The sequence below is a fragment of the Coccidioides immitis genome (assembly GCF_000149335.2).
Source record: "Coccidioides immitis RS genomic scaffold supercont3.2, whole genome shotgun sequence".
NCBI classification, from domain to species: Eukaryota; Fungi; Ascomycota; class Eurotiomycetes; order Onygenales; family Onygenaceae; genus Coccidioides; species Coccidioides immitis.
Genome location: NW_004504309.1, coordinates 4546436 through 4564960, shown reverse-complemented (window position 1 = coordinate 4564960; position 18525 = coordinate 4546436). Strand labels below are relative to the sequence as shown.

Below are 18525 nucleotides of genomic sequence, written 5' to 3'. Positions count from 1 at the left end.
AGCATTTGCCACCTCGGCTGCAAGCGGTGGACATGCGAGACAGACGGCCAATTTTCTTTTTTTTTTTTTTTTTTTCCCCTTTAAAAATTCATCTTCTCGTATATGCCCGTCGCTCAATCGTGGCTTAGTGGCTTCCACCACAAGGACTTGGCGGTGCGCCTCTCCACGAGACTCAATCAGACGACACCGTTCACCAGCCCTATGCACCCTTGACGAAAGTCAAAAGAAGCTTTCATGAGGCGAACTCGAAATTTTTTTTTTTTTTTTTTTTTTCCCGAGTCGTTAAAAATTCTCTTTCCGACCAGGATTGTCTGGTTTTTTGCAAAAGGACGAAAAGAGCCCCTCTCAGACCAGCGCGACCACACGGATGCAGGATTCCAACGCCATCTGAGTGAGACCCTGAGATGTATCGTGTTGCAAAACTAACAATCGTGAGGGACGCTCCACGCACAGCTTAAAAAGAAAACTTTCCGCCAAATATGTTACAACATGGTTCGAGCTGAGCAAGTTACACAGGCACCACCATTTTCCCCAGTAGTTATTGGAGCAACCGCCGACACGCACCCCCCAGCTGGATACCTGGACTTTTGTAGTAGAACCCTGGCGATCCTCATGACCTGGAATTTGGCCCCAAAGCGAACGGGAGAACGATGTTTGTATACAAATGTACATATATGTATGTTTATATGCATGTCCTGTACATACGTACATACTTATTGGACAATGTATCCATTGTTCCAGATTTTCATAAAAACAATTGTTCAGTGTAATGTTGAGGTTTGAGAAGCAAACACCAATGGTAAGCGCTGAGGCCTGCACAAGGTCCTCAGTTGAATACTTTTCTTCAATATTCTTTTTTCCTTTGCACTGGTTGGGTAGCCAGACCCATTTTCCTTTGTCTTTGATGAAAAACTAACATTTGTTTGATCATCTGTGAGGATCCATAGTGGTCTTGCTCCAATTGTTCCAGATTTCAGCAATGCACTTTCACACAGGGAGACAGGCAATTTATCAACAGGGAATAAGATGAGTGAGTCGAACCATGGTGTCTATAATTGACATGTCATCATACATACAAAAGATACATTCTCAAATCAAAAAGCTCATCAGGCACCAAAGGAAGAAAAAAAAGCAGCCAAGTGCAGTGCACGCACAAACTTCCATTCCCCCTTTAACCATGGTGGACCTAGCCAGTAAAATCTAAACAACAAACAAGTGAACACCAGACCTATTGCCCTGAAATCCACCAGGAGTGTTTCGCAAAAAGCAACCAAAATGCTCCCTGTTTGTCCCACTATGGATTGAAATCCCGCCTTGAACCTTTTCCAAGGTACAAAAATACTTTAGCAAGGGTGGAGAAAAAAAAGGTAAAGAAAAGAAGCCTTTCCATGCGCCTCAGAAAAGTTCTCCTTCTGGACTCTTCTGTCTTCCATAAAACCATTTCCCCCTAAGTCACTTCCAACATTTGTTTGAATGGAGGAATTTCAGAAAATTTTGCATAAGATTGAACAGAGTGTAGAATAATCCCAACCAACATAAAATGGTTATAACGCCGGCTTGAATGCTGCATGGATGATGCTAAACACAAAAACATTTTTGCCCAGATTTTTTTTGATAAATGCTTAACATGTTGAAAGAAAAAAAAAAGAGGCCTCCCTGGAGAGTAAAAGATGACCGTAGGAAAAAAAAAAAACAATAAATAAAGAGATATCGAACAGTAGAGGAGAAGCGCGAAAGAGAACCCGTAATCTCGTAGAACACAGTAATCGAAGCTTAAATTGCAGCGAGCCCTGTATCATGCTTTTGTGTCGATATCAGGTTCGGGCGATGGAAAAAAAAAAAGATATGTATAGAAATTATCTTATAATGCACATTTGGCGGATAAGGGTTCGTTCAAGAAAGGGTCAAGCGTCGTTTCCAGTCACGAACCTGGTCGAAACAACCAGCGTATTCTTCCAGTTCGGTTTTGGCTTGACCGGATAGAGGGATAGAGGTTGAAGAGGAGCTGCTTAGCGACGAGAGGGAGGTTTGCGAAGAGGTTGGAGATAGAGTCACTCGGGAGGACTTGGAAAATATATTTGAAATGGAAGACAGTGCCGTGTGAACTCGCTGGGTGGTGGGCGTAACGAAATTGGAAGGAGCACCGAGTGGTTGATTTTGCCCATTGTCCTGGTTGAAGACCGTCCAGGGCTGGCAGAGACCCGTTGTAGATGTTGGAGACGAGGGTTCTGACTCGGACGTCGAGTATTGATCTATCTCTGCGAGCCGGCAAGTCTGAGAACAGTAGGCTCCCCCGAGAGTTTGTCTGTCACAGACAATGCAAAAGTCGAGAGACCAATCGGTAGACATTGTGGGTTGATTCTGAGGTCGGAGGGAGCGGATAGAAAATCTTTCTTTTTTTTTTTTTTCTTTTTTGAGAAAATATTCTTTTGGCTGGTGGCTTATCGGTTACTGCCCCAGGCACCGAGAGAAGAAGCAGGATATATAACAAGTGCGTGGGGAGGGAGGGATGTTGTGGTCACGGTTCAGGTAGAAGCAGGACGAGGACGAAACGATGACACGAAACCGGCCGAGATTTGACTGACACAATGAAAGAAAAGGATGTCGAAAGACAGATCACAAGGTAGAAGAAAGGATGGGAGCGGGGGTTTTCTGAGGAACTCGTGATTGAAAAGAATGCGTCGAAAGTGAAGAGTGATATGGAGAAAAAGTGGTGTGATGTCTAGGAGGGTCCTCGAGAGAATGTAGGGCGGCTGTAATACTTTTTGAGGACAGGGAAAGGTAGAACACCAAGGTACACACAATCAAAAGAAAAAGAGGTTTTAATGTGGATTATTATTGTGCATGGTTTTGTTTTTCGAGAAAGGGCGTCTCTTTAAGTTCGAATTAGGGGACTTCTCAATCGTCCTCCACAACCCCCTTGGCCGTGGGTGCTGGGAGTTTTACATCCACGCAGGCTGATCATCCCGGAAGCTTCGAAAAATTGGGTCAACAGGATGAGGGTCTTGGGTTGCCTGCTAGTCTCAAAGTCTGGTTTATTTTATTTTTTATTTTTTCTTATTTTTGAATTTTGAATTTTTTGGCCCAAAAAAAAAAAAAGGAGACCCGACGGGAGCAAAAAATAAAACCGAGTTTGACGTATGGAATCACAGAGAAGCGTCCATGTGTCTAGCGTTAGAGGCTAGCGCTGGGCCACCATTCGCCCAATTTTCCTGGCTTCTTTGAGGCACACCCACCCACCCAACCCAGGGAAATTTTCCCTCTTGTCAAAACAGCGGCAAGAGTGGGCCGGGAGGGGTAAGGTGGACATGATTGGGCTCAGGGGGCGGCGCGAGGGGGATGAGCAGGGGACAGGGCGGCGTTGAGGGGGGCCTGTCCACTCAGCGCCAGCCGTCGATTACCGCTAAGCCGTGCTGTAATTACAGAACACTTGCAGCCGCGTCTGTGCACCCGCCCCTAGCCTGTCTGGGAATGGTGGGCCTGCGCTCCCGACGTGCCAAGTGGGCGAAAATCTCTGGAGTGGCGTGGCTATCTCGGATGAGGAATGGCGCCATTGTGGGGGATCTGAGAGTCACCACAAGCGAAAGGTCCCACACCCCAAGAAGGTACAGTACCGTACGGTATGGACGGAGGAATTGTCACAGCAATTACTCCGTCCTGCGAGACACTTCTTTCCTGTCTGCACCCACTTCCAGGGGAGGTTGTTGGTTGATTTGAAGCCTAAAGTCGATCAGCCAACTTGGGTCATCATCCTCGACGTTAAAACCCTCGCAGATCAAATCACTCTAATGGCCCATCAGCCTGGCGTCATCACTTCCTTGTCGTGGAAGACAAATTTCTCTCCCATCCTGAACCCTCAGGGAGGTTGCAACGAAGACAACCGATCTCAAAGGGGAGACAAACACCTGCTTGCAGGATGGTATTGGCATTGCGTATGATACTGAATACAGTACTCCATGTTTCCAACACCAGGCCATGCAGGCTGAACCTTCTGCTGCATGCAGGGCCTGTCTGGCTTCGTCGCCCGTCTGAAGGGAGGCCTGAGGGTCTTTCTCGATCATTCCCTTTCTGTCCACTGTATCCGCCCATTATCATTCATTGAAATTTGATATCGCCATCCTCCCCGTATGCTATCATTATTATTCTCATTATTAACTATTGACACAGTCTTACATCATTCTTTTCAAATCTCAAACATTCCGACTCCCAGACTTGCGTATTATTCTTTCCGACGGCAAATTTTCGGGTAGGCTGTGTTCTGCATATTTGCAGGGATGGCACAATGACATAGCCCGATCGCAATTGCACTTGTGGCGCCACCCTCATCAACCCTTGCAAGTTGGGTGGTGTGGTGGGGTGGGGAAATCAGGAGGGACGTTGCTGCGCTCTCGCTCTCGCGGCGAACCATCTGCACAAGGAAAAAAAAAAAAAAAAAAAAGGAAAAAGGCAAAAAGGGAAGCTGGATTCCCGACGAGCCTTTGTGAGCGCTGTTGATGGAGGTCACAGAAGTGTTGGTCTTGGTCTGTCAAAAGTTCGACAGATAGAACTTAGAAAGGAGCGCTTCCACAGGTCCACGATACCTGTTCCACAGCGGAAAGTCCGAGCCTAAATTTACAGGAGTGCGGCCCATCAATAATTTGCAAATCTTTCAAAGTTACTCCCTTACAAGACTTTGCTGGTGCCTCTCATTCCGATCTACAATTGCATCATTTTTGTGACTTCTGACGGCTCTGATTGTTATCGAGACGCTACTGTGCGGAAGGACCGTTGCATGAACACCTCGCGCAACTAATGTCGCTTCCCATCGTACACTTGCACCGGACTTTGACATATTTTACACAGAGCTTATCCCTGTCGCCATCAACCAAAAGTCCAACTTGACTTCTGAAGTACGGAGTGGGCCTCGAAAGTTTTACGGAGTACGGAGGTGGCGCCTGAATTGGTCCGTGGCAGCGGCGGCTACCAGAAATAAGGAAACCGTCGCACCGTCCTCCAAACTTCACTCGAGGACAAAGTTCCGGCCATACAAATCTTCACTCCTAGTCTTATTGCCACACCAGAGAAAACTGTTGGTGAATCTAATGAAGCTGGACATCTGGGCTGCAAGACATAAGCATTAAACCTGTTGATATCATTCCCTTGGCCTTCTGTAAAGTCCGGAGACACCTGTTCCTGCGGTTGGGCACACGCAGTCCTCATTCCTGCAGCCAGAGAGACCAATCAGCTTACACTCAAGAGCTCAGCTCTTCTCATTGAACGAAGACTCAAAACACGTCCGAACACTCCAACTTTAAAAAAAAAAAAAAAAAAAAAAAAAAGGAAAAGAAAAGAAAGAAAGGAAGGAAGGAAGGAAGGACACGAACTGGTTGCAGAACAGTTTCATGCAGGCGAACAGCAAGCTCACAGCCTGAGCGGTCGATGTATTCCCCCAAAGCAGAACAAAGAGATCGAACTAACGTCATTCACCCACTGTCTACTCCGTAGTCTGTACTCCGTACAGAGTATAACTAACTTGAGTATTGAAGGACAGAGGATTGTAGAGACCCCATGCAAACAGGCTAAACCGCCCTTGGAGAGATATTCGACCCTCAGATCAGCAACAACCACTCGCAGCTGTGTTCATGTAAAAACATGGAACCCGTTCTGAAGCAAGTTTCCCACCCAGTTTCGGTTGAAATCTCACCATACCCTGGGGTTCCACGTTTTCTCCTCTCGTTATCCAGTTTGATAATCAGCATTTCAGTTCCTGCCACTCAATCAACAGTTCTCTCCTCATTTGTAGACATTTCATTTGCTGAAACTGTGTTGTTCTAAGGAGTAGACATTGTGTTCCCCCACTGATACCAATATGTGGCACAAATTTGGTATGTGCAACAGTGGTTTGGAGCAGGCAAAATGAAGGCTGTTATGCAAACCAGGTCGTGCCTTGGCAGGCTATTTAATGCCGTGGGTGAGGATTTAAAAAAAAAAAAAAGAAAAGAAAAAAAAAAAAAACGAAGGCGCCTTTACCGGCATCTCATGAGATGGCGAAACGCCTTTGGCTGGCAAGACCTTTTGGTTCTTGGGCCAGCGGTTGAACCCAATTACATAGCACGCTTGTCCGCACCTTGAAACCTCCGAAACCAAGCTGAAAGAACTGGGCGTCAAAGCTCGAGATGCCACCTCAGAACAGACATCGATCAGGAGGCGAGGGTTCGCAGCAATTGCCCGTGGTGAGAACCCTGTGGTGTTCTCTGCGTCGCTCGTGCCTCGTTCCATGAATAATCGGTCCCCGGTCCTCGACGGGAAGAAAAAAAACCACGCAACATTCAAATCTCCCTTTCCCTGCGTCGATCAGCCCTCAAATTGCTGGGACCTGGAATGCTGCACGAAGACGATTCAGGAAACCCGACCGGCATAAAGGTTTCTTGGATAGATGCAGTAGCTTGCAGCCACGCGCACCGTCCTTGCTTGGCTGTGGATTGAACAAAATGCCACCCGTTCGAAAACAAAGCTATCCCAAGCTTGATTGAAAAATTTCCAGCTGCTCCGTGAATCTCACGCACACCATCGAGATCTTCTCCTGCCAACCTTGCTAACACCCGAGTTCAAGCCCACGATCGAGTTGCAAACTTCTTACTCATGGTGATCCATCCTGTTTCTAGCTGTTTCCTATTCATACCTTGAAATGGCCACATATTGTGTATGTCCATGAGAGAGATTTATTTTTCTTTTCTTTCCTCCTTTTTTTTTTTTTTTTTTCCCTCCTTTCTTTTTCTCCTTCCCTCGCATTCAATTTTGAGATTTGTTCTTGGATCTCTTGTGTTGTGGGGTTGACAAGGCGTGGCCCGTCCCATGTTCGCTGCTCCACCACGCCGTGTCCCCGCAAAAGATTCAAGGGCGGCAGATTATTCATTAGTTCCTCCAAACGGAGTTCCCCGTATTCACCAGTGCCGCATTTTTGGCACCGCTCGACGACATGTGGAGCATAGTCTTGAAGGAAATCACAAGTATGGTGTTTGCATGCCGAGGAACCGAGACGCCTATCCAGACAGGCACTTATTTCTGCATACATATTACATTTGGGGCATCGCCTGCATTGCATTGCATGTCAAAACGCGACCATTCCTTGTCTGGAGCATATGTATACATGGTATATTTGGTACATACATAATGCGTCTCGAACTGCATTTGCTGGTCAGGGCAACGAATCAAGTCGGATTAATTGAAATTCGGGTGCTGGGAGCCGTTCCCGCAACATGCGATTCGATATGGGCACACACTGCGTCTTCCGGATCCATATGGGAGATGCCACCTTTTAACCTCTTTTCTCAAACTTTGACAGCAGGCCGATACTCCGCTGCGGAAATCCAATAGAAATGGTTTCGAGTTTTGTGGTCCCATTGTCTCCTCAGGGCCTGACCCATACTTGGGCGGCTGGTATCGATACGCCGGAGTTCGCAGCATGACTGGGGCCTGTCGAAGCGTTCGATGCCACGTTTGTCGCGAATGGCAGCCGCCGTTTGATCTTAATTTTGATTTGTTTACGTTTTCTATCAAAGCTTCGGCCAGCGGACCCATACTATAGAACACTGAAGGACTTAACATAACTACTCATCCCTCAAGGATAAGAGAAGTCTAGATTTCTTTCACCTTATTCCTTCACGCCTTTCCCTTTCATGCATGCGTTGCTTTATCTCCCAGGTACGGAGTACGTACCACCCATTTTACCCTCGATGTATTTGCATCATAGTACAAAACCCGCAACTCGCGATGTGCACACGGTTCATCGTCTTTGCACGACTTTTTCTCCCAATATCCTTTTAAAACTCTGAATCTCACTACCCAAGTGCCCGTTGGAGATGTCGTCCGACGATCCTTGTATGCCGGGAAGCCTAAAATTTTCCACCGAAGACAAATGGTTCTGCACCCCATTTCAGGCCAGTTAAAACGAGAAGACGGTTCAGCGGCTGCCTTGAGGGGAATTTTTGACCACCTCACCGCGGTGCAAAAGCGGATGGTATTCATTTATAATCAATGCCTATATTTCGACATCATAACCAATCCACGCTGTTTGGGTTGTAGCTGACATTTTCCACTCTGTAAATGGGGGAAGTCTCTACACCTTTACTTCGGAACAGTTTTCCTTGCGTCAAAAGCACAAAGTGCGGGGAGTCAGTCTTAAGCTATAGACCCAAAATTAAAGCGAGAGACGAAGTCCCAGAAGTGATTCAGGGCTTTTCTTTTTACCCCAGGGAATTTTGTTTCATTCGATCAAAAAATGTTCTCTCAACTATACCTACCTAGCGTATACAAGCCAGATGCGAAACAATGCTCCTTTGGCCAACGCTATCGCAAAAAGCATAACAACAAGAAACATTCAAGATCATTTATACAACTATGAGGACAACATACCGCGCCCAACATGGTCAAAAACTCATTTGCATGGAAATTTAATGAAGATGCCTTTACTCGGAGCACGTTATGCTTGGCTGTCACTTCGCCGGCGTCCGTGAAGCCGATTGTCTGAGAAGGAAGGTGTTTGCCTCAGTATTGCTTTCGAGGCTCCATGTGGTTCCACATCGTCAGCAAGAGTGGTGACACGCGAACCCGGTAGTTAAAAGTCCCACCCGCAGAAAAGCCCACACTTTAAAGCGGGCTATCCGGACTCAGGTTGCGAAAGTCAGGTTGAATAAGGTAACATGCGGTGCATGAGTGGGTTGGTAACTGTGTAACCAACCAAAACAGCGTTGCGCGGTAAATCGAGGATGGTAGCAACCGACAGGATAAGCCGTTGCCCAAAATGTTTAGCAAGGCGGATTAGCCACGGGTGCGCAGGCAAGGGCATCCATGATGCTAAAAGGCCACCCTCTCGTTGATATCATTATGGTCGCATCTTTTATGCCGCCAAGGGGATGAAATTTTCAAGAGCTTCGGTCAAGAGTTTTTCTTTCTTCGGGACAAACCTGACGCTGTATTTCTTGGGGATGGCAACCAAGCTGGTTGGGTCTGAGTTGCCCTTGATTGGGTCCCACTCAATCCTGCCCTCTGGTTCGATGCGGAAACAGTTCAACATGCGAAGGAACACGAGGTAAAGTTCCCGGTTGGCCAGGAGGGAGCCAGCACACATACGGTAGCCAACCCCATAGGTGAACATTGGAGCATCGGGTTGTTCCAACCAACGTTCGGGTCTGAAAATTTCGGGATCTGACCATACTTCAGGATCTACAGTAGTAAAGCGTTAGAGAAAGTTGGAAGAAAAAAAAAAGGCAGAAAAATTTCCACATTCTTACCCATGTTACAAGCCCAGGCATTGAGGAAGAAGACGCTGCCTTTGGGAATAACTTTTCCTTGGTAGGTAATGTCCTTGATGGATGTTCGTGGCAATGCTAGACGAAGAACAGTGTAATATCTAGGAAACAAAAATTGGTTACTCAAATACCGCTCATGAAACGTAGATATGTCGTAGCTCACCTCAAGCATTCTCTGACAAGCGCCACGATATACTCACAGCTCTGATCATCGGTGGGATCACAGAGCGGCTTATCAATCGAGTGATATTGCTTAATAGCTGCTGCGGCTTTATCTTGGATGTCAGGTCGTTCAGCAAGCATACCGATACTCCAAGCTACCAGAGTTGTGATAGTATCCAGACCGCCCGACAGCATAGTCAAACTGATGGATGTGAGTTCAACATTGTTGAGTCTAGCCTCCTTATCGAGCATAACATTCGCTTGGATGCACGGCTTGTGTTCGTTTTTAGCCATTCTCTCCTCCAACCCACGATTTAGATAGTTCAAATACTTGTCGCGACGGTCGCGCATTTCGGCAGCCTTCTTGGAGCCAACACTGAAAGGATTCAAACGAAGAAGTGGAATATAATCTTGCAAGTTGCCAGTCGTGCTTCGGAAGCGACTTATCTCATCCTCAACATGGGTGATTTCGGCAAAGAGCTCTTCCTCTTGAGAAGCCATGCGGACTCCCCAGTTCAGTGTAAGAGCCAAACTCAGACTGAGTCGTTGGATCATGGGCATAGGGTCCACAGCAGCCCGCCCAGCCTTTCCATACTTCATAAGCTCGGCGACGAAATCCTTAGATTCGAGGTCGAGATGGCTGACATAGGTTTGGACGGAGGGTCGATTCAGAGCAGAAGCTGCACCCTTTCTACGTCGTTTGAGGGACTCACTAAACGGAGATGTTCCAATAGTTGTTCCAGCGGTATTTGATACGACCTAATTTGCGGGTTACGTTATTCATCAGTACATCATTCTTCTTTCGAGATGCAGCCGGATAACAACGAGAAGCGTGGCGCTCACCTTGTGGAACGTATAGAACTCCGGGCGAGAACTCAGAGCCTGTGCATTTTGACCGAATAGGACTTTGGCCGCCGCTGCCGAGTTCACGACGATAACGGGAATGTTGCCGAGTTGAATCTGGTAGACTGGCCCATATTTCTTGGACCACCTGCGGTACTGCTCGGCGGCATTCACTCGAATCTGAGCCAGGTTTCCGATCAGGGGAAAGCCCTTTGGTCCCTTGAAGCCGGGAACACGAGCAGCCGCTCGGACGAATTCATTGGCGATGACATAAATCCCGGGAATCAACAGCGCAAGGACTCCAAGTGCATGAAACGGATGTGCGATGGCCTGCGAATTGAGCGCAGAAATGAACGATGACAACGCCATGTCGGAATTCTCGTCTCGACTTGACGATGATGACGATGGACGACCAGTGTTCTTCCCACGACGGGGCTGTTCATTCTATTATTATTATAGCCGTGAGCGGCGGCTACATGGGGCTAGAAGAGCGATGGAATTTGTTCCGCCGTGGACGAGCTTCCCCGGCCCAGCTTTTCCCCCACACTGAGAGGACGGATCGGCTGGGGTACGGAGAAGTTACATAATTCGGTGAGCCGGTCGGCGGTCGGGCTTTCGGGATGAAAACAGTGCAAACCTGGGGATGGTGGAGATCAGATTGCTTGGGGCAAATTCCCGTCCCTCGGAATCATTCCGCGCCGTGCCTTTTCCAATCTGGAGGGAAAATCTACGTTGTGCGTTGATGATAACAAATCTGGCATTCGCTTTTTTCCCCATCACGCTTTTGAGATGAGTGTGTTCCGGATCTTAATCCCGCAGTCGTCGGATCGCGGCGGGAGTGCGAAGTAGGCAGTTCGAAAGGGGCCAAAATTTAATCCAGCCTCGTACCTTTCGTACAAGTGTATCTGCACGCGGCTGTACTACAAGACGGGCAATTGATTCCTAGAGGGTTCCTTTGTCAACAAAACACTTCGTCTATCGTGATAACCTTTCCTTTTTTTTTTTTTTTTTTTACCCTCCTCCCCGTTCCTCGAGATCGCGCTGGTCCTTCTGGCATATTCAAGGCTACCGTCGGCCACAGATGCTTCAACTCCGCATTGAAAGGAGAACGGCCCCGTACGAAACGCGATACATGCCAGATTGACAAGATACCACAAAACCCATTGGCACAAAGTCCGCTTCGCACTGCCTGGCCGGAGGGAAACCAGCGAGGGCTTTCTGGAAATTTAGCGGAAAAACCACGCCTCTGATTACGTGATCTGTCACATGCATGCGAGCGGCCCGTGCCTGGAATCGGAACGGAATTTTAATGACCCAGCGCGCTAAATCCCTTTTGGGCAATAAGTGTGATGCGGGTTCGGACTCTGATTGGCCGGGAAGCGCTAGCGTTCCTCGCGAGGAATGACGTTTCGCCGGAGAAGGAGTACTTCGGGGTACCTTCTTTCACGGGTGGGATTACGTCGGTGCCCATGTGTCGCGAGGTAACTCTCTTCCCTGGTGACGATCGCTCGCCCAAAGCTTTTCCCCAAGGCTTTTTTCGCATCCGACTTTTGCAAGCGGCCGTTTCGTTCATCGTTCATCTTCTTCTTTGATTCCACTATGGTCCGTTTGTCATCCTAGCATGTATTAGTTACGCCTTCTCCTCTGCCCTCCTTTCCTCGGTCAATATTGTATTTTTACTTGACCCGACTCAAGATTTTGGTTGGTACATAGCTATCGGCCGTTGTTCAATCACATGCGAAACTGTGGCGCTTGAACAAATCCTCCCCCCCCCCCCCCCCCCCCCCCAAAAAAAAACCGATCCTTGCCTTGAGAGACGCCTTCGTGGAATCTAAAAGCGCAAGATATCTGGTCTCATTTTTGCGGACTCGTCCTCCTCAGCCATATATGACCCAGGACAATGGCTACCAGACCGCCTAATCGGTTTCTGAAAACTTTCTTTTATACGGTCGCGGCTTTTGCGGGAGCGGGCGGCGTCCTTTATATAACTTACCGGCCGCGGAATATTCCAGGATCCGATCCAGCTGCCGTCCCGCCTCCTCGTTATGGCGAAGGCGGGAAGCTATTGCCCCCGCAATTCCCTTATATAAAGACCCGAGATGAGCAGATACGTGATTTAAAGAGGAGCTCGGCGGGGAGCCTCCAAGGCACCATTAAAGGAAAGCAACTTTTTGATGGCAAAGGAGGCAATGGAGCCACTGCCGCTCATGATGAGGAGCCCTTCGATCTCCTTGTCATCGGCGCTGGAGCAACCGGAGCTGGCATCGCCCTTGACGCAGCTACTCGCGGTTTGAAAGTCGCCGTTGTGGAACGCGACGATTTCAGTGCTGGAACGAGCAGTAAGAGCACGAAGCTGGTGCACGGGGGCGTCCGCTATTTGGAAAAAGCAGTCTGGGAACTTGACTACAACCAGTACGTTTCCTCGGTCAAATTGTCTTTCCTGAGATTCATCGTCCTAACGGCGTGCCTCCTAAAAGGTATTCACTAGTTAAGGAAGCCTTACGCGAAAGGAAATATTTCCTTCATACAGCCCCTCATCTCTCAACGTGGCTGCCAATCATGGTTCCAGTTCAAAGGTGGTGGCAGGTTCCGTATTTTTGGGCAGGGACCAAGTTTTATGACTTCTTGGCAGGCTCCGAAGGAATTGAGAGCTCATATTTTTTGCCTAAGAGTAAAGCACTAGATGCCTTCCCAATGCTGAAAAAGGACAACTTATTCGGGGCGTTGGTTTATTATGGTAAATCCCTGAGATACCTGTTCGCTGCATCGGTGGTGCATTGAGCTAACCCGTGGCAGATGGGGCCCATAATGATTCGCGTATGAACGTGTCGCTGGCTATGACGGCCGCTATATACGGATGTACCGTGGTGAATCATATGGAAGTAACTGGCTTGACTAAAGATGCAAATGGAAGGCTTACTGGGGCGCGTGTGAAGGATCTTATCGCCGAAAGAAACGGTCAAGAAGCCCAGGAATTCACCGTTCGCGCTAAGGGGGTCATAAACGCAACCGGACCTTTTACAGATTCTATTCGAAGGATGGATGATCCTAATATCGCTGAGATTGTAGCGCCGAGTTCTGGCGCTCATGTGATCCTGCCAGGATACTATAGCCCAGCGAAGATGGGACTCATCGACCCGGCCACTTCTGATGGCAGAGTGATTTTCTTCCTTCCTTGGCAAGGGAATACGATTGCGGGCACCACAGATAGCCCAACTACGATAACGCCACAGCCGATACCTTCGGAAGATGACATTAATTGGATCCTATCAGAGATCAGAGGATACTTAGCTCCAGATATCAACGTTCGACGAGATGACGTACTTGCTGCTTGGTCTGGCATCCGACCGCTGGTGCGTGATCCTAAGGCTAAGAATACAGAGTCCCTGGTTCGAAGCCATTTGGTTTCCGTATCCAAATCCGGCTTGTTGACTTGTGCTGGTGGAAAATGGACCACATACCGCCAGATGGCAGAGGAAGCTGTGGATGAGGCGATTAAGCAATTTAATCTTCAACCTCGAGCCCTTCGGATAGTTCCTGACATCAGTGGCACTGGCTATCACGTCGACAAAGCTATTCTTGATGGCTCCTGCCAAACACATCAAGTCCGCCTGATAGGCGCTCACGGATACTCAAAAACTTTGTTCATTAACCTTATACAGCACTTTGGGCTGGCTACTGACGTTGCTAAGCACCTTACAGAATCATATGGGGATCGTGCCTGGGAAGTAGCTGCTATGTCATCGCCAACGAATATACGTTTCCCTCTATGTGGAGTTCGCATATCTCCACTCTATCCATTTATTGATGGCGAAATTCGATATGCTGTTCGTCGTGAATACGCGCAAACGGCGGTTGATGTTCTCGCCAGGAGGACTAGGTTAGCATTCCTCAATGCCCGAGCTGCCCTTGAAGCCCTCCCTACCGTTGTGGATATAATGGCAGAGGAACTGCACTGGGACGAAAAGCGCAAAGACGTCGAATGGACCGAGACGGTCAAATTCCTTGTTTCCATGGGTCTTCCTAAATCTCGAGCTGGCGCTACAAGAAAGGATGTCGAAAAGGGCAGATTGACTGGCATCAGCTCCACTCAGACCAAAAGACCTTTGGTGGACTGTATGTTCCTCTTGTTCTTCAAAAGCATCCCAGGTTTCTAACATAAAAGTATAGGCACCAATCCAAATGCGATTCAGTTAGACCGAACTCTACCTGAATAACCACGGATTCATGCCCAATTTTTTGTTTAAGCGTCGACCTCTTTCCAGACACGGATCTATTCCTTCTCCTTACAATTTTGATCTTATGATCTTTAATCTCTTCCCTTCTTTCTTTTAGACATTTTATAGAATGCAATTGTGCATCTCTACTACCATGATATTAATGTCAGTATGCATACATACACATATGGCATGCATTACAGGTTTAGAGGTGACTGCTTGTAAAGCAAGATAAAAATAAATTAATAGACAAGACCAAACTGCATTTCATGGAGTTAATGATCAATTTTTAGGTTTGAACGTTTATGCTTCTTTGAAAAAAGCGAGGGAGGCCTTCAGCAGCCTATTTCTCTGTTCCTTTAGACCTCGATATCTTCACCCAATACGGAGTACAATCATTCATTTACCTCAGGGCTATAGGGACTCTGTCCCAAATTTAGATCTGTATGTAACTTACATATCCAAGCTGCATGGCTACAGAAAGTCCATGCTTAACCCTTGGCAGCTGATGCAAGTCACCAACAAATGTCAGCTCCTCCATTGATTAACCACCCAGTCACTGTTAATAGTTATAAATGGTTCGTAGCCACTATCCCGATAACTTCGCCCCCTGCAAGCCAGCTGGCGTGCAAGTATCCTTAAAAGTTTTCGGTGTGGATACCAAATTCAGAGTTAAACCTAATCGAACTTCCAACCAGAAAGAGTTACGGGATATTCAGATGTTTTTAGTGTCCCTTCCGCGTGGACTGCAAATACAAGTATGCCTTTCTTGACTGACCAACTAACAGATCTTCGTATGATTTTAAATCCATTTCAAAGAGCGAGCCTCAGCGAGCGGTGCCTCGAGATCTCCGGTGTTGGTCCCAGATCTGGCATCCCTGATAAATTGGCGACGCCCCAAGCCTTGACGTAATGCACCACACCTGCAAGAGTATAGGCTATCGATATCTAGTAACTATGGAATTATTTTGGCAAGGATTATTCCCGAAATAACGAGGAGCCTCTGCATAATTAGTTTGATATATTATATTGAACAAGGCGCCTACATCCTGATCGCTGTTGGTAAGGGATTCGAGCCTCAACGATTCGAGCCTCAACGTGGGCGTTTTGATGATAGTTCTTAGCAAAAAGTTTGCGGAAGAGAAATTCAACTACGGAGTAGATCTTGTAGAATTAGTTTCAATTTTTAAAATTTAGTAGAAAATTGAAAAGAATATTGTATAGAAGTTATAGTGCCCAATTTCTTCTAATATTTTATATATCATTATCTAGCTTCTAACACTGTACTTATCTGATAGTTCATGCTTGATACTTCTTATTAGTTTTTCTTGAATAGTTATTCTCAGTAATACAAGTGCAAGACCGACTTTAAAGCTTTTCAAAGCTGCTTTTTCTCCTTCTCAACAGAGTTAACGTTAATAAGGCACAGAGGAGCAATATACAGAAGAAAGCTAGTGTTCAACTTAGGTATACAGGGTATTAAGAGGACGAATTTCAAGAAGAGGCCGCGTTATTGTTCAATTGTGACATTGTTGTCTTCTGTGTAGTGACTCTTTTGGATTAGATATCTTCCATCCCAACGGCGTCTAATCCCTATACCAGATTGGCGTTTTGAAAAACACCTAGTCTAACACTCCCAGGGACTGACATAATTCAGATATTTTCAGGGTAAGGAGGTATTTTCTTTCTATGTTGCTAAATGCTTCATGGATTGTTTTCCCGACAGCTTCTGTCTCATTCAAAGATTGTATCATATGTAATTCTGGAAATCCTATGTTGTCATTAGGTTGTTCGCACTTGATTAGTATTCCAGAATTTCCTCCTCTGCCAACTTTGTCAACTTCTATAGACAGATCCATTTGTGATGCAATAATTCTGCTGCAGACTTTCGAGTCTCCGGGTCAATTTCTAGCATGCCTTTAATGAAATCAATAAAGATATGGACTTCAGAATCGGGCATATCACTAGTTTTCAGGAAAGGCTTCGTTGTGCCGTTTATCAGGCGCTCAAGTCTCGTGGGTTTCAAGTTAGGGATTCGGAGAAGATTCCCTGGAAGCAAGGCGCGTTAGGATGGTAACAGGATATCAATGGCATCAATAGAATGAATGTACAGTACCTTGTTTGTCAAAGAATTCTGCGGCTCGATTCCCTTTTTTTATGAAGTCAAGTGGGAACGGGCCGAGGATTTCAATAATTCTTGCTAGATGATCATCTTCAGCGGTCCATGTCCCGTTCTCTGATGCTTCACCGGAGAACAGAACTATCCCTTGGACAAACTCCATAACCTATCAATATCCGGTGTATATGTCAAGATAATTCGCGCCATAGCCCAACAAACAATGAAATTTTCTTACAAGACATCCGAGGCTCCATATATCGACACCAGTATCCCAAGGGGCGCCGATAGTCACCTCAGGAGCCCTCAGAGCTGGCGACTGGATTAGGTTTGACAGACGATCTTCCCCCCAAGTCGCTATAATCAAGATAAGTTTCGTGTGTGAAGAAATGCGACGTAGCCTAGGTACCAACGCCGAAATCAATTATTCTGATGCGAGGGTCTATCATCTCCGAGACCAGCGGTGTTGTGATAACCTCTCGGAGCGGCACTGTAATCCCACGTTGACAATCGGCCCGCGCGGGAACTTCCGACAAATACTGAGAAATAGCATGATTCGGGTTTTCCAGCTCTAGAAGTATATTTGTTGGTTTCAGATCTATCGATGGTAAGGATGTCAGCATTGAAGCAAAAGGCCAGAAATTTATGCGGTATCTTATGCCATACCTGTATCAATGATGCCACACTCTCGATGCAGGAAATCAAGCCCAAGAAGAAGCTGTCGTGTTATCACTTTCACAGATTTCAAAGGCAGCTTTCCGTCTTCGTATTTGGCGGCTTGAAAGTCCAGATGGTGTCCAAGTACGTCAAATACAAAACAGACATGATCTCCATTGGTCCCGTATGCTTAAATTGATCGAGAAGACTCAACACATGGTTGCGCCCTCTGTGGGAACTTTTATTAGAAACTTCTAGAATTCTCGAAAGAATTTCTTTCTCAAAAATGTCATGGGAGCCGCCGTAACAATCGGCTCTCAACACCTTGAATGCTACGTATCTCTGATATCTACATGACGAGTTAGTTTGGTGTACGACGGCAACGGGCAACGTACTTCGAATCTCTAGCTAGCCAAACCGTGGAATGTTGCCCATAACCCAATTTTCTCAGGACAGTGTACTGAGCAGAATGAAAAGTATCGCCTAGGGAAATGGGATGAAAACCCCTAGTTTTGTAATAGTCCGGTTCTCTGCGACTGGATAAGGATTCAGAGGATCCAACGATGCTAGCTGAGATGCTGAACCAAAGAACTTTGAGATTCGAAGCCGAGTTTTTGCTAAAGAGGTTTTTATTGTATTCATTATCTCAGTGAAGACCGCCCAATATAGTGGCACGAAGTATGGGGGCCTTGTACAGATCGGCGGGGCGCTGGTTATCTATTATACGTTCGCGGACAGGAGGAGTAGGACAGGACGTTGGTCCTGACCGAGTAGCGCTGTAATCTGACCATTTTAGTTTTCTCACAAATGCCTATTTATACAACAAGTGACCAACTCTTTATAAACATAATCTTGCCTTGTTGACTTGTCACTTTGGCTGATGTCTTACCTTACTTACTACAAATTACTTGTATCTGTCTGCTGATTACTTTGTGATGCAAGACAATGTGGTTTAGACTGCGCCATATCAAATTCACCACTTTCCTTGATCATTTCCATAGTCTAGTGATCACCTTTAGGGTCGAGATTCTTGGAGTCGTCATGTTTTGGTCCTCTAGTCAGCATCAGCAGCAAGTTTCACGTCTAGCATTCCATTGGGCCCAGTAACACCCCATCGATTCATGTCGGCTTTGTTTGCATCATAGAACTTTTTTATTGCCTTCCCTGCTTCCATGCGCTTTTCAGGATTGCTTTATATATGCCTTCTCTAAACCATCCAAAGGCTTTAAGCGGGTAATTG

At 46.7% G+C, this 18525-nt stretch overlaps 8 protein-coding genes across 8 annotated transcripts; 2 read left to right on the top strand and 6 right to left on the bottom strand.

The window, feature by feature from the left end:
• Positions 1-1267: 1267 nt before the first annotated feature.
• Positions 1268-2624, bottom strand: CIMG_07209 (uncharacterized protein). Its single transcript, XM_001243312.2, has one exon. The coding sequence runs from the start codon at positions 2347-2349 to the stop codon at positions 1894-1896; it is 456 nt and encodes a 151-aa protein (XP_001243313.1). The 5' UTR covers positions 2350-2624; the 3' UTR covers positions 1268-1893.
• A 715-nt stretch (positions 2625-3339) lies between these two features.
• CIMG_07208 (uncharacterized protein) lies at positions 3340-4109 on the top strand (the record flags this gene model as incomplete). Its single annotated transcript, XM_001243311.2, has 3 exons — positions 3340-3615; positions 3696-3932; positions 4005-4109. 3 exons carry the CDS (start codon positions 3340-3342, stop codon positions 4107-4109), a joined length of 618 nt encoding a protein of 205 aa, XP_001243312.2.
• A 2546-nt stretch (positions 4110-6655) lies between these two features.
• CIMG_13121 (uncharacterized protein) lies at positions 6656-7084 on the bottom strand (the record flags this gene model as incomplete). The annotated part of the gene is made up of 1 exon (XM_004445405.1): positions 6656-7084. One exon carries the CDS (start codon positions 7082-7084, stop codon positions 6656-6658), a length of 429 nt encoding a protein of 142 aa, XP_004445462.1.
• A 306-nt stretch (positions 7085-7390) lies between these two features.
• CIMG_07205 (uncharacterized protein) lies at positions 7391-8406 on the bottom strand (the record flags this gene model as incomplete). Its single annotated transcript, XM_001243308.2, has 5 exons — positions 7391-7561; positions 7699-7874; positions 7981-8020; positions 8070-8165; positions 8395-8406. 5 exons carry the CDS (start codon positions 8404-8406, stop codon positions 7391-7393), a joined length of 495 nt encoding a protein of 164 aa, XP_001243309.2.
• A 472-nt stretch (positions 8407-8878) lies between these two features.
• CIMG_13120 (3-hydroxyphenylacetate 6 hydroxylase) lies at positions 8879-10664 on the bottom strand (the record flags this gene model as incomplete). Its single annotated transcript, XM_001243307.1, has 4 exons — positions 8879-9204; positions 9273-9391; positions 9454-10211; positions 10296-10664. The coding sequence occupies 4 exons, from the start codon at positions 10662-10664 to the stop codon at positions 8879-8881; spliced, it is 1572 nt and encodes a 523-aa protein (XP_001243308.1).
• Positions 10665-10925: 261 nt separating this feature from the next.
• On the bottom strand, positions 10926-12008 carry CIMG_13119 (uncharacterized protein). Its single transcript, XM_004445403.1, has one exon. The coding sequence runs from the start codon at positions 11866-11868 to the stop codon at positions 11602-11604; it is 267 nt and encodes an 88-aa protein (XP_004445460.1). The 5' UTR covers positions 11869-12008; the 3' UTR covers positions 10926-11601.
• Positions 12009-12191: 183 nt separating this feature from the next.
• CIMG_07203 (glycerol-3-phosphate dehydrogenase) lies at positions 12192-14787 on the top strand. Its single transcript, XM_001243306.2, has 4 exons — positions 12192-12707; positions 12773-13032; positions 13092-14411; positions 14466-14787. Exons 1-4 carry the CDS (start codon positions 12196-12198, stop codon positions 14510-14512), a joined length of 2139 nt encoding a protein of 712 aa, XP_001243307.2. The 5' UTR covers positions 12192-12195; the 3' UTR covers positions 14513-14787.
• Positions 14788-16355: 1568 nt separating this feature from the next.
• CIMG_07202 (CMGC/SRPK protein kinase) lies at positions 16356-17927 on the bottom strand (the record flags this gene model as incomplete). The annotated part of the gene is made up of 8 exons (XM_001243305.2): positions 16356-16561; positions 16629-16797; positions 16867-16985; positions 17038-17226; positions 17295-17474; positions 17525-17634; positions 17681-17768; positions 17870-17927. The coding sequence occupies 8 exons, from the start codon at positions 17925-17927 to the stop codon at positions 16356-16358; spliced, it is 1119 nt and encodes a 372-aa protein (XP_001243306.2).
• Positions 17928-18525: the final 598 nt, after the last annotated feature.